Source organism: Anastrepha ludens, chromosome X (genome assembly GCF_028408465.1).
Source record: "Anastrepha ludens isolate Willacy chromosome X, idAnaLude1.1, whole genome shotgun sequence".
NCBI lineage: Eukaryota > Metazoa > Arthropoda > Insecta > Diptera > Tephritidae > Anastrepha > Anastrepha ludens.
In genome coordinates, this window is record NC_071503.1 from 50,727,944 (window position 1) to 50,743,037 (window position 15,094).

The following is a 15,094-nucleotide window of genomic DNA, read 5'->3' on the forward strand; positions in this document are numbered from 1 at the left end:
AAAGAAGAATTGAAACAAAATACATTATAAAACGACCTCACATTTTGTTGCGCGCATTTTAGTAAATTTAAAACTTTATACAAATTTGTTGAAAATTTTTACTAATTTTTCGAGTCGAAATTAATTTTAGACAAGAATTCAAAGAGCATATTGGTATATTGATGAATATATATGCATATTAATATATGTATATATATACATACATTTATTAGTGGTACTCATGTAATGTTGCAAACATATGGCATTTATTGCAAACTTCGCAAGGTGGCAAAGTCGCAAATCAGCTGTTGATTTTTACATGCAATTAGGTTTGCGTGGCAACTTTGCTAGACTATTTTCAGTGGCATCCGTGGCAATTTGTCGCAAATCATTATCAGCTGTTAAGCATAAACGCGCGATTAACTATTTGCTTTGAAATGGAAGTCGTAAGTAGACACATTTGTAATATTATTTTGTTAATATTTAAAAATCAACTGGTTTATTTATATATTTATAAAAAAACGATTACGCATTAATGGCACTTTTCGGTGGAGTGAACAGCAAACCAGAGATTTGCTTACGATTGTCTTTGACAATGTGAGGGCTAATCCGGAACAATTTGAGGTAATGCTCTTACATTTTCCATTACTAGCTTGTTTACATTTTACAAACTTATTTTAGAAACCAACTGCTTAAAAATTTTATGATCGCATTGAGCAAAATTCGCCAAATTTATGCACAATCAAATGGGATAATATGCCCACAAAAATGAGACACCTTAAAACAAGTTTTTTGGCCGCGGTCAAGTGGAAAGCCAAATTGGCGCAGGATTGCTTGAGAATGGAGATGTAACCAGTGTAGGAAGAATACATGAAAAAGACTTGTCCATTTTATGATGACCTACACGCAATTTTTGCACGGCGCATCAATATCCAGCCACCAACAATCTATCAGTCTTCAGAGCCAGTGTTGTCCTTGGTTAATAATGAAGAGGAAGTGTTATTAGAAATTGATTGCGAAACATCTACGAGTTTGCCTGAAAGTCCATTAGTGAGTCCATCTGCTTTAATTTCTCCAACATTTCCCGAGGATCAAGTCAGTCCGCCTTGTTCATTGGCATCAGATATTCGCACACAAAGCAATACAACGACAACAAAAAGAAATTTGAAGAGAGCTCGAGCCCATTTGCTCTATTATTTGAAATTCAAAAGAATAAGGTGGACTTAGAAACACAAAAACTGGAATTTGAAAGGGAAAAAGAGGAAAATAAATTTAAATTGCAAAAACTACAACTGGAGAAAGAAGAGAGAGTCGAGATGGAAAAATTAAGATCAGAACACGAAAGATTGAAAAATGTAAATAATTAATAAGCTGCCAAAATGTGTTTGTAATATACAGTGGCTCACCGCTTATTTCGTGTGCCCGTTTATCAAAATAAAAAAGTTTAATATTTTTGTATAAACTTTATTTAGAAAAAAAACTTAAACGTACATTCAAAGATAAATTATTTCTTGTTACAAACATACATAAATAAATTTAATCATTTCTTCTTAAGTAATATATTTACAGCAAAATCAAAATTATAAGTAAATCCACGTCACACCTTATTTCGTGTGCTTAACCAAACTAGAAAAAAAATGATTTTTTTTTTAAATCTATTAAGTTTTTACTAATCTATTATTTTGTAGGGTAGCCTTTTTGTTTTAATAAAACTTTTAACCGGGATTGCATGGAGCTAAAAAGTTTTCCAGTGTATTCAGGAGATATTTTCTCCCACTCCACTTGCAATGCTGTTTTTAGATCTTGTTTGCTGCTTATGTTGTTTTCTAATTTTTTGATCCAGTATATTCCATTAATTCTCAATTACATTGAGATCAGGTGATTGTGCTGGCGTTTTTACCACATGAGGGCAATTCCATATAAGCCACCGTTGCACTAATTCCGACTTATGCTTCGGATCATTGTCCTGATAGAACCGGAACCTGTCCCGAATCCCTAATTTTTCAGCACTTTGTAGTAAATTATTTTTTAATAAATTCAAATAAACTGTTTTATCCATAATTTCGTCGATAAAAACCAAGTTTCCGACACCAGCTGTTGACATGCAGCCCTAAACCATTACATGGCCCCCACCGCGTTTTGCTGTACCACGCAGATTCTTCGGGTCCATCTCCGCGTTGGGCTTACGCCAAACGAAAGACTTTCCATCGGAACCAAAGAGGTTGAATTTGCTTTCGTCGGCGAAAATAACGTCATTCCAAAATGTTTGGTCTTTATTAACATGGCTTTCGGCAAACTCCACCCTTAATCTTCTGTTACGCTCATTAACAAACGGTTTGTTTCGAGCTGTACGACCATGGAAATCAGCTTTGCGCAGAATTCTTCTTATTGTTTCAGGATTACATGACTTACCAAGTACTTTTTCAACCTCTTTTGTCAAAGCTGGCGCACTAATTCGTGGGTCTTTTTTAATTTTTCTTAATATCCACCTTTCATCAGCTTCTGTAAAAATTTTGTTTGGAGCTTGGCGGCCTTTGTCAACCACTCTTTTTTCACGAGAAAAGCGTTGAATAATGTACTGTACTGTGGAAGTACTTAAATTTGCAATTTCAGCAATTTTTTTCTGCGACTTTCCATTTGTGTAATGCGTAATCACTAATTCGCGCCTTTCAATCGACGTACGACGACCCATCACGGTATTTTTAAATTAAGCTGGACAACCGACTACTTTCAATGTGTAAACTAAATAAGGATATAATCTAATATACTATGCAAAACAAATTTCCTATAATTGCTAACCGGTTTACTGGCGCCGATAACGGTAAAAGTGAACACACGAAATAAGCTGTGACGTCAATTTACCTAGTATTCTGTTTTTGTTGTAAATATTCTACTAAAGCAGAAAAAATTTGAATGCATTTATACATGTTTGTAATTAGAAATAATTTATCTTTGATTGTGCATTTAAATTTTGTTTAAAGTAAATCAAATAAAAATAATTTTACAATTCTTTAGTATAACATACAGCCACACGAAATAAGCTGTGAGCCACTGTAAATAAATGAGCACAGCTCAAACTACAAAGTAAAAAAGCAATTAAAATAATAATTTGAAGTCTTAAACTTTTTAAACTGCCAAACCTTTCCTTCAGCATACCTAAACAGTGTTCAATTCGTATTCTATAACAACTGAATGTTTTGTTAAAAAAGTCCTTCGACTCGGTGTCAGTTCTCTGGAATTTTCCCTAAATGGCGTTATAACTGTACGAGACAGTTTATAGGCGCTGTCACCAGCAATCCATTCCGCCCCCCCCAAAGAATTTAACGGCTTCATTCGACAACTCGCAATTGTTAAATATACGTGCATCGTGCACGCTACCGGGATAGCCTAACACCAAATATCGTACTTGCAGTTTATTATCGCACAAGGCTTGAGCTTTAACAGAGTAGATGTGCTTCCGTGAAAAGTACGCTTCTGGGTCTTGCGAAGGTTTTTCCGCTAATGGAATTTCAGTGCCATCAACGTATCCCACACAATTGGGTAATTCATTCCAGGTTTCTGACACAAGCTTTTTTCTTTCATCCGTATTTGGCCAAAATAGATATTCATCTTTGTGTTTTAATAGCGCTTTAAATATTCTTTCAGTTAAATTCTAAAATAAAAAAGGTTGAGATTCATAATGCCAATACAATTACGGAGTCTGACCTGAATGATACCACCATCACTAATTCCAAACAACCCAGCAATTTTTGAGAGAGTAGCTCCTTCACCGCTTGAGCCTAAGCGATACAATACAATTGCGAGTTGTGTTTCAAGAGGAAATTGCTTGCACGATCGGGGTTGGTGGAAAAGTTCATCTTCTTTTATTCAATTTAAAATAACATCGAACGTTTTCCAAGTCACACGTGTAATCTTCTTGAATCTGCTTTCATCAAGTTCCCATAAAACTTCCTTTAAAAATACCTTACATTTAGGCACGCTATTTTGGATAAATGGTACACTGTATCTGCATTCTACACCTAGGGCCAACACAATTGAAAGTTACTCCAATATTTCATCTTCTTTGTTTTTTTTCTCTTCTGCCAAAAAAATAAAAGTTAGTCATATGAAATAAAATATAATCTAGTTTAAATTCATACCTTCGTCCTCACAAAAGAATTCCAGAATCATCAAATCATTTAGCGCTATTACTTCTAATAATTTAGAAGTTTTTGCTTTTCGCTTGTTCTCGGCATTTCAATTTTTACTTTTGGCAAATAAAAAACAGCTAACTTATAAAAGTATTACCAGTGGGGCGCTCATTAAACAGTAGTGGCAACTTTGCGATTATTACATAGATGCCACATTAAATGAGTACCACTATTATGTTAGTTATATTTGTGGAAAAGTTTAATTACATCTTTAATTCTTATAGTGTTACAAATGTATGTGCACACGCACTGCAGCAACAATGACCTATCTTACACCGCATTGCATTATATTATATATTATAGGGAATAATATATGTATGCATTTTATAGATAGTATAAAACTTTGAAATTTAAAATAAATAAAAGAAAACTTCAAAGAAACGTATTTGCATACATATATGGGACAACTCAGTTCTATTGCATGTTTAATAAATATAGTGTTGCACGCATATGTATGCACTGAAGCAACATGACCTACCTCACGAGCATCGCCTTATCATATTTCATGCAAAAATTAGGGAGTAAATATTCGAATGATCGAATTCCTGCAAATGCTAAAACAATTTCTTCTGCATATGCATCGACGTATTTGCATGTGCGTATATATATACACACTTGATCCCTAACTATGTACGTTCAATTGATCAAATCAAACAATTTTTTATAGAAAACACTTCATTACCAGGCACATAGGAAGATGACATATGCAAATATAAATATGTGAATTTTTTATACAAATTATCGTCCGGAAAATTGGACGATGGAAAAAAAATAAATTTTTATTGGTCGAAAGACCTTTATTCTATAAATTCCAACTTACAACTCAAAGCTTAATTACTAATAGCGTCTTCTTTTCTACATGAAAATGTTGCCCTGTGCTGCCACTCTTGAATTTTGTGATCTTTTGTAAAATGAATGCAATCTTCCCAAGGGGCAGCTTTATCGTTTCTCCAAGGGCCAACCTAAAAAAATGTGAAAGTGCAACATTTCTTGCCCACTCTGGTATCGACGGTGTAGATAATTGCCCTATTAATCAGCTGATCAGTAACAAAAGTAGCCCCTTATTTGACTCTTTCTTGCTCACATTAATCGGTTGTGTCCGAGCAGCACAGATAAAGTCTACACATTTTTGACCTTTAATTTTAGCAGTCGTGAATTGAAAAAGCGAAAATTGAGATTATACATAGAACTATTAAAATATTGTAGCTGCCCGTGATATTTGCAAATCCAAAAATTTACTGCTTACGCGTAAATGACTTTGTAAATGAAGTAATCAACTTGTACACAGGCCGCGAGGTAATTTTTTCATAGGGGCACGGTTTAGTTTTCGCCCACCAAGTTTCAGGATAGATGCATACTATGAAGAATGGTGTTAACGCTCTCAAACTAGTGGGGAAAATACTAGACACCATTTCAATAATTCTGTTCAGTGCTTGTTTATATACTGTATTTTTTTATAATTTATTAACATTTACAGTTTAAACAAAATTTTCGCAATGAGCGTGAAAGTGCGAATGATTTAATCGCAAAATACACAGACAGCTCGTACTATATAAGGAGGAACTATAAAGGAGGGAGACCACAAGCAACGCCAAACACACACGTGTTATTGTTTTTATGGTAACAATGGAATGAATGACTCCAATGTGCATGCATTTAATTCAAATAATTTTCTTATGTAGGTTTTGCTGCAATAAAACCACCATACGTGAGGTTAGCAACCTGTTTAATGTGTCATATTCTTGTGCCCATAACGTGATAAACAATGTTGTGTCGTTTCTGATTGGACTTTCACCAGACATCATAAAATTCCCTCAAAGTGCTACTGAAAAAGAGATTATATCAAATGAGTTTGCGGCAATCTCTGGTTTTCCTAACGTATTAGGCTGCATTGACGGAACCTACATTTCGATAAGGGCGCCGAAAAAAAAAATTCGTTCAACATATATAAATAGGCATGCCACAATTTCCGTGACTATACAGGGTATATGTGATGCAAATTTAAAATTTTTAGATGTTTTCACTGACGTGGCGCACGACTCGCGTGTGCTGAAGTTATCTTTCATTGGTAAAGAACTTCCAAAGCTATGTTTACCAAAATATCATGAGTTAGGGGATTCTGCATATCCGATCCGAAATTATTTGTTAACGCCGTATAGGGATTACGGGAATTTAACTGAGCAAGAAAAGAGATACAATTACAAATTTAGTCAAACACGGGTCCGAATTGAAAACGCCTTTGGATTGTTAAAATGTCGTTTCCGGCAACTTATGCGATTAGATTTTCATGAAGTTGAGACTACAGCGAAATTTATACTAGCATGCTGCGTACCCCATAATATTTGCATAGACAAACAAGATTTTGTAGAGAAAAAAGAATACTGCGTTGATCCTGCTTCCGTTCAGGAACAACATTTTCCTTTCGAAGTAAGCGACACTGTTCTTACTGAGCTGGGCGAAATAAAAAGAAGCCAAATAAAGTCACTTTTTTGACATGTTTTTTTAAAGTACCTAAATTTGTTTATGAAACTCGGAAATTTTCTACTTAGCAACATTGAATAGGTTAGTTCAAAAACAGTAAATGTTCAAAATTAACGTTCCGAGGAAATCAAAAAATTATTTTTAACTTCGTTCGGCATTTCCCCTTATTTGTACAATATTAACAGCTAAGTAACGTTTTAAGGCCACTCAATGAAGAGACCAAATATGTAAAATTTTGGACTAGCACGGTTTTCGAACGCACTAATTGCATTAACGAGATGTACCTTGAAAGAAACTTCAATAAATATTAAAAAACTACTTTTTCTTTTGATTTATATATTGTATTTATTGAAAATAAGGGAGATCATATTTATTTGCTTCAAGCAGGTACAAAGTAAAAAATAAATAAGCGAAACGTTGGACCAGGAACGAAAGGCACTTCCTCCCATTTTATACTAAATTACAGAAGCCTGCAAAACCAAAATATTTCAATTAACATTTAATGGATCATAAGCAGCATACACAATTCAAACCGGCTTTAATAACTTACCTCACACGCCCACAGCTTCAAGCTGGTTTGTTTTCACTGATGCACTTTTCCAAAAGGCTTTCGATTCTTGCAGCTTTCTCCATTCTTTCCTTGTGTCGCTTCTCTCTGGCTTCCTCCTTCCTAGCAGCAATTTCTAACATAGTTTCTTGGAGCGTTTTCCTCTTTCTTTGCTTTTCTTTTGCTGCGACCTCTTTTTTTATCATACATTGGCTACTTATTTTTACTGCCGGCTGAATGGAATCATCTATTTTGCATATTTTTTCGAGCTCTTCTTCAAACTGTAGCTTTTGGCGTTTTGCACCTGAGGTCCTGTTATTTTCCACCGCCACTTTTTTACGTTTCATGATGGTCTTATACCTTTCTTCACACTGCTTCCAACTTTTCCCATCGAACTCTGCGCCTTTTCATCCACATGTCTTTTTTGTCTTTAACTGATTGAAGGGACCAATGTCCGGCAAATAGGAGGCGTATTTATCCAGCAGAAGTCTCGTTTCGCCTTCCGTCCATACTACCAAAAAGGATCGTTTAAATAATTAGCATTTTTCACTTTTTCACATTTGATAGAAAAGTCAAGACATTCTCATTTTACCTGTAACTGTTTCGCTGCTAATAGGACTTTCTTCATTAGCTACTATTCTTTTATTATTTTATTTTAAACTGTCCACCAAAAATTTCTGCAATTCGTTGCCCGATTAGCGCGCGAAAAAACAGCTGATTGCATTTCACGGTTACAGTTTGTGTTCTTTTATAAATGTGAAGGGCTGCACTGAACCTTAAAAATGGTGGCAGTTTCACAGGGTGAAGTGCGACTTTGAATAACTTTTCCACGTCGGCATGGCAACATTTTTGTGTAGAAACGAAAACGCTATAAATCTCTCCTTAATATAACTTATTTCTACTTGTGTTAGCATTTTTGACAACTGATTTACATCGGCGCGTGCCGGATGTTTATTGCTTAAACTAATTTTGCTGATCAAGGTGTCAGTATATTTGGCTATTGTAATATTTATTGCTTAAGCTAATTTTGCTGATCGAGGTGTCAGTATATTTGGCTGTTGGTTTATATCGGCACATGCCGGATGTTATTCCCAACATTATTGGGTTTGCTTATTCAGCGTCTGGGTCATGTCGCAATTGCATTACGAGTATTGCTTATAGCTTAATTGGTGCTAACTCCTCCGCCGCTAAAAACGGACGTCCCCGTTCGTTCAAACTAATAGCCTATGGTTAAGGACTCTGTAGTGAAACTGGGCGTTTCTTGTATTGCGACTCGTTTGCTGTCGGTTACATTGACGTCGACTTTGTAACTCGATGGCTCTATTAGTTTCGCTTTAAGAAATGTTTCTATGGTCAATTTGATGACTACTCCTGCTATTAAAATAATGCTAATTATGGTTAGCGAAAAATTTGTTATTAAGGCTGTTGCATGGGCTGTCTGTAATGAATTTAACTTTTTTGTATTATTGATATGGAGTTCTTTCATCATCTCTAAGCTAAGTAGTTATTCATCTATATTTGAGGGAATATTTGACTGTAATATGGCTGGCAATGGCTTATTGGTTAGTATCTCGTTAAAGGAGTATTTCTGGTTATCTACGAAAACTGTAGAATTGTGGTATTGTACTGGTATGACCCGTCAAGGGTGATATTCTGACTGTCAATTTCGATTGAACCTTTGTATTGATTAAGTAAAATTATGCTTTGTGTTATGACTTCTACTGAAGGGATGTGTTGATTATTAATTAGCGTGCATTCTGCTGGTTTGCTCTTAAGGAGTTGTGGGATACAGGTAGTGTTACTAATATCTATTATATTTTTATTATTACAAATTCTCAAATTATTATTTTCTTTACATTTTAGTTTAACAGCAAACATTTTTTTGTTACAAGTAATAATGTCCTCGTATGGGACTTTATTGATATATTTATTCTTTTTTATTGGTTTGATTGTGACTGAGTTACAAATTTCCTCATTAGTTAGTGGTATGCTGACAATATAAAATATCATAGAACTGTTTGTAACTATCTTTGTATCTCCTAGTTCTAAAGATTCCTCAGCATTATTTAATGTGAGGTTATTACTAATAAATACCGATTTGAGTAGTTCTAATTCCTCATTTGATAAAATGTATGAATTAACAATTCCGGCCTTAGCCCAATGAATTGCATAATCTATATTTATGAATTCTTCTCTTATGATCCCATTTTAATTCTATTGCAAAATTGGTTTGTATGTCCTCATTGGTTTAGACAACTTTCAAGATTTTATTTGAAAATGCTGTTATATTACTTATTCTATCGAAAATTATTTTATTCATAGTTACTTGCTTATTATTGTTTTCTATTACGTTATTTATTTGGTTCTCTAGGACGATAGGGTCGTCATGATCGGGGTTTCCAGCGATCCATTTCCATACTTTTCCTATTTCGTCTATAGACTTTCTAAATCTTTTGGGCTTAAGTCTATTTAGTTGTGTTTGTGTAAGATTTAATTCATTAATAAGGATGGGTAAGAGGGGGTTTTCGGGAGTTATTTTGGATCTGCTTATTTCGTTTAAGGTTTCCTGACATGCTTCCAGGTCTATTTTGTGCATTATTCTGTAAGTTCCGGTTTGAATTTTTGTCAGTCCTGTGTCGAATGTCGCCAGTTGTGAGTTCGTGTAGTCTATAATTTTGAAGTCTGCGTACACAAGGTGTACAAGAAATCTGTAAGGAAAGAAAAACCTGTTTACTATCGTCTAATGTTACTTTTGTGTACTGTTCGTCCTTTCTCTGTGATCACTATACTGGATTTGTCCTCTTTTACTATTTTTTTCCTGTATCTTCCCGTAATTTTTGATCCTAATCGTTTGTTTATCCTAACGTAGATTATGTCTCCTGGGGCGTTTGTTTTTATGGGTTCTCGCGTTTTGTTGTGGATGGTTAAGTCCTTTGCTTGTTTTTTTCGAAGGATTTCTATATTTTCTTGTCGTGAATTCTCATATTGTTCTGGGTTTATTGAAACCCGTCTACCAAAAAATACTTCTAGAGGTCTCTTTCCTGTCGTGGAGTGTATGGAGTAGTTGTATTCGTATGTACATCGATCTAATAGTTCTTGAAAGGAACAACGGTGTGTACTTTCTGCTTTGAGACAACGCATAATTTCAGATAGAGTGGAGTGAAATCTTTCCACTTGTCCGTTAACTGTGCTTGCATATGGGGGGGTTTTGAAAATTTTAATTCCAAGTTGGTCTTCTACCATAAAATGTATAGAAGCTGAGTTTAAAGACTTTTCATTGTCGATAACTATTGTTTTTGGTACACCGAAGGCGAAAAGTATCTGTCGTAAGGGTTCTCTGATATCTTCTATTGCTTTTGACTCTATTATTTTGACTTGAGCGTATTTGGAGAATTTATCCACTGCTGTTAGGACTAGCTTTTTTTCTGTATTGTATATGTCTATATGTACTATTTCTCCGGGATACTGAGGTATTGGGGTTTCCAGTATGTGTGGTTTATTTGGGTTACGGTCATACTTATTTTCCTTGCAAATTTTGCAATGTTTAATTATGTTTTCTATTTTAGCTCTCATTTTTGGAAAGTAGCATCTCTGTACAAGTTGTTTTTTATTTTCGTCTCTATTTCTGTGTGCTCGTTTATGTTCCTTTAATATTTCCTCATTTTGTGTATCTTCGTTTACCAAGTCTTCTATTTTTGTTTGTGTATAACGAATTTTATAATTGGAAAAATGAAGTGGGTAAATTTCCTAAATTTTTCAAATTATTTCTTCGGAGGTAAATATGCTATTTATTACCGAAGGATTTAGGTAGCGTTTCAGCAGTGCAGTTAGATTTTTTATTGAAATGGTAGGTTGGGAATGGAATTTTAAACTGATAGCTGTCTTCGTCTCCTAGTGAGATCCAAAGTTGATTTTTAAAGGCATTTATGGGTCCTTCTACTGCTGGGATTAGATTGTGAGATGAGCTTTCGTCGTAGTGTGTAGCGACTGATAGAGAATTTATTTCGAATGGTCTTGATAACGTGTCAGCAACTACGTTAGATTTTCCGGGTTTGTATTTAATTTCATAGTTGTACTCTTCCAAAATTGCTTTCCAACGTTTTAATTTAGAATTATTATTTTCATTGCTTAGGGCGTAAGTGAGTGGCTGATGATCTGTATGAATAATTACTTTTGCTGTACCATATAGATAATTTCTAAGGGAATTTAGTGCCCAAATTATGGCGAGCATCTCTTTTTCATTTACTGCGTAGTTTTCCTCTGCTTTGTTCAATGTTCTTGATATGAAGGTTATCGGTTTTCCGTTCTGTTCTAAATCGTTTTTCAGTAAGAGCGCTTTAACTTTTTTTTTGAATAAAACACAAACGGTTTGGCTCTTTTATATTAACTAATTTTTTTTTTATTATCGAGTTTGAACATATACATTTAAGTATGAAATTCGATTTCTTTTGCATGACCACCGCGTGCACGTTTTACGAAGTCCAATCGTTGAACCCAATTTTCGACCACTCTTTTGCATAAATCGGCCGAATTTCCAGCAATTTCGCGTTCAATATTGGCTCTGAGCTAACAAATCGTCGCCGGCTTGTTACTGTAGACCAATGACTTCACATAACCCCAAAGAAAATAGTCTAGAGGCGTCAAATCACACGAGCGCGGCGGCCAATAGACCGGTCCATTTCTGGAAATAATGCGCTCATCGAACTTACTCTTCAACAAATCAATTGTAGCGTGTGCTGTGTGGCATGTGGCCCCGTCCTGTTGAAACCACATGTCATCTAAGTCCATACCATTCAATTGCGGCCAAAAATAATCGTTTATCATGTCGCGGTATCGATTTCCATTCACAGTAACGTGGCGATCGTTCTCGTCAACGAAAAAATATGGGCCAATTACGCCGCCGGCATGTAAACTGCACCAAACAGTGAGTTTTTCGGGATGCAACGGTGCCTCATGAATCACGTGTGGATTGCTTTCTGCCCAGTAACGCATATTTTGCTTGTTGACAAAGCCATTGAGCCAAAAGTGAGCTTCATCACTGAAGATGATTTTTCGACTTTAAACTTTCTTAACAGAACACGCATTTTTATAATAAAATTCAATGATTTGCAAGCGTTGCTCAAGTGTGTAGCGTTCCATGATGAAATGTATACTAATGAAGTTTACAAATGACAAGCGAAAAATAAAAAATACTGCGTCGTTCGCCCTCCCTATCGGAAAAAAGTTGAAGCGCACCTATTGAAAAACGCCTTAGGACCGCGCCTATGGCATATTTTGAGGCATCAGTGGTCAGGTCGAACTCTTTGCTAAAATCAGGATATTGAAGTACTACATCTTTGAATATCAGGGTGGTCTTTATTTTATTAAATGCTGCCTTCGCTTTTTCATTTAAGTTTATTTGGATTTTCTTTGAACTGCTTTTGGACATCCTTCCTTCTTCGCCTCGAAGTAGGGATGTTAACGGCTTTGCTAACTTAGCATAATCTTTGATAAATCGTCTATAATATAAGCCTAAGAAGGGTCTTAAGTCCTTGATCGTCTGAGGGTAGGGGAAGTTGGCTATTGCTTGTACTTTGGATGGGTTTGTTGAGATTCCCTCGGAGGATACTACAAATCCTAAGAACTCGACTTGTTTTTAAAGAATTCGCATTTGTCGACTTGTACTTTCATGTTTGCTTCTGTAAGGGTATCAAAAATTGTATCTATGTGTTCGGAATGTTCTTTTTCATTTTTGCTAAATATAATAATATCATCTATATATACATAGCATATACGTCCAATATGTTCTCTTAGTATGTCGTCCAATGTCCTTTGGAAAATGGATGGGATATTTTGCAAACCAAATGGCAGTCTGGTGAACTCGTTGTTCACGGAAAAAGCTGTCTTCTCTATGTCAGATTCCTTAAGAGGAGTTTGGTGGAAACCGCTTTTTAGGTCAATCACAGAGAATATTCGGTTTTCCCCTAGCTGAGAGAGAACCTCATTTATTTCAGGTATCGGGTACCTATCTGCAATTGTGACTGCATTTAATTTTCTGTAATCAATAACCATTCGGAATTTCTTTTCGCCTGAAGCGGCGTTTTTTTTGGGTACGATCCAGACAGATGAGTTGTAGGGTGACCTTGATTTCCGGATGATTCCGTCTTCCAATAACTTCTTTACTTGGTCCTCGACCTCTTGTTTAAGGCTGGTGGGGTACGGGTATGATTTTGAGTATATGGGTGTGTCGGAAGGAGTACGCATTTCTGCTACTACTTTTGTTGTATATGTCAATTTTTCGTTTGGTTCTGAGAATAAGTTGCGGTGTTTTTGCGTTATCTGTCTTATTTCGGCTTTACCTATTGTTGTCATTTGTTCGTCTCGAGTTTGTATTGTGTTTACGTTCTGTATCTTATACTGTCTGAGATAGATTCTTCTTGTATTTGCTATAAGCATGAAATTTTCTTTGGTATGTATGACTGCTGAGAGTTCTTTTAGGCTGTCGTTCCCTAATATTGCATGGAATGTTTTTAGTGTGGGTAGCAGGAAAAATTTAAGTCTGCAATCTACTAAATTAAAAAGGTTTAAAAAGGTGTGGTGGGTAATTTTTATTTTCCCTCCGACTGAGTTATCGAAGAAAGGGTTTCCGTTTTCCGTTGATTTTTTTAACAAATTGCATTGTATATAATTTCTGTTTGATCCTGTATCTACTAGAATGTTTAGTATGTCGCCGCTCTTCGTCTTACATCTTTAGTACGGTAACGAAGAGCTGTTTAGTCTAAAAAATGTACTCCGTCAGGTCATGGGCCTCTTCCATATTGTAGTCTGTCGGCTGGCTGTTATCATATTCGTCATAGTATTGGTCCTCGTAGCCGCGGCCGCCGTGGCCGAATGGGTTGGTGCGTGATTACCATTCGGAATTCACCGAGAGGTCGTTAGTTCGAATCTCGGTGAAGGCAAAATTAATAAAAACATTTTTCTAATAGCGGTCGCCCCTCGGCAGGCAATGGCAAACCTCCGAGTGTATTTCTGCCATGAAAAAGCTCCTCATAAAAATATCTGCCGTTCGGAGTCGGCTTGAAACTGTAGGGCCCTCCATTTGTGGAACAACATCAAGACGCACACCACAAATAGGAGGAGGAGCTCGGCCAAACACCTAACAGAAGTGTACGCGCCAATTATTTATTTTTTATTTTTTTATTGGTCCTCGTAGTTTTGGCCGTTTGTGGTTTCGTCGGAATTTATATGAAAGTTCCTTTGAACTTTCGCGGGGGGGTGGTTTATCCTTGATGCGTTTGGTGGGCGTTTACCTGGTTCGTGTGGCTTGGGACGGTTTGTGTAGTTTACTGCTTTCGTCCTGATGCTTTCGTCCACATCCATAGGTTGAGGTGATTTAGGTGGTCTTGGAGGGGGTGGTTTTGTTTTTGGTTATAGGGGTTTAGTGGTTGGTAATAGGGATTTTGTGGTTGGTAATAGCGATTTTGTGGTTGGTAATAGGGATTTTGTGGTTGGTAATAGGGGTTTTGTGGTTGGTATCTATTGTATAGGTTTGATTGGTTTTGGTGTTGTTGTCTATAGTTTGGATGAGGGTGAGGTATATGGGCTAGTTCGGGGTACAATCTTAATTGTGAGTTTGTAGGTTGCACATATCTTGGGGTGGGGAGCTGTTGTCTAGGGATTGAAGAATTAAAGGTTTGATTTCTGAGGGTTGGTTGTGGGTTTGGCATCTGATTGTTTGCATGCTGCGCTCTAAAGCTTTGGTTTTCTTGTTTGAGGCAAAGGTGTAGGGCCTCTGGAAGGCTCTTCGGCTCTTTTATGCCTAGGAGTCTGGGAAGATCTCCAGAAAGTCCTCTGATGAAGGTGTCGAGGGCTTTAGCACGGTAGTTATCCGTTATTAGATCCGTTCTCCTCTTTCCAT

General features: G+C 36.1%; 1 protein-coding gene across 1 annotated transcript; it reads left to right on the top strand.

Annotated features, from left to right (window-relative positions):
- Window positions 1–849: 849 nt before the first annotated feature.
- Window positions 850–6,662, top strand: LOC128870054 (putative nuclease HARBI1). Its single transcript, XM_054112651.1, has 3 exons — window positions 850–1,029; window positions 5,647–5,789; window positions 5,852–6,662. Exons 1-3 carry the CDS (start codon window positions 850–852, stop codon window positions 6,660–6,662), a joined length of 1,134 nt encoding a protein of 377 aa, XP_053968626.1.
- Window positions 6,663–15,094: the final 8,432 nt, after the last annotated feature.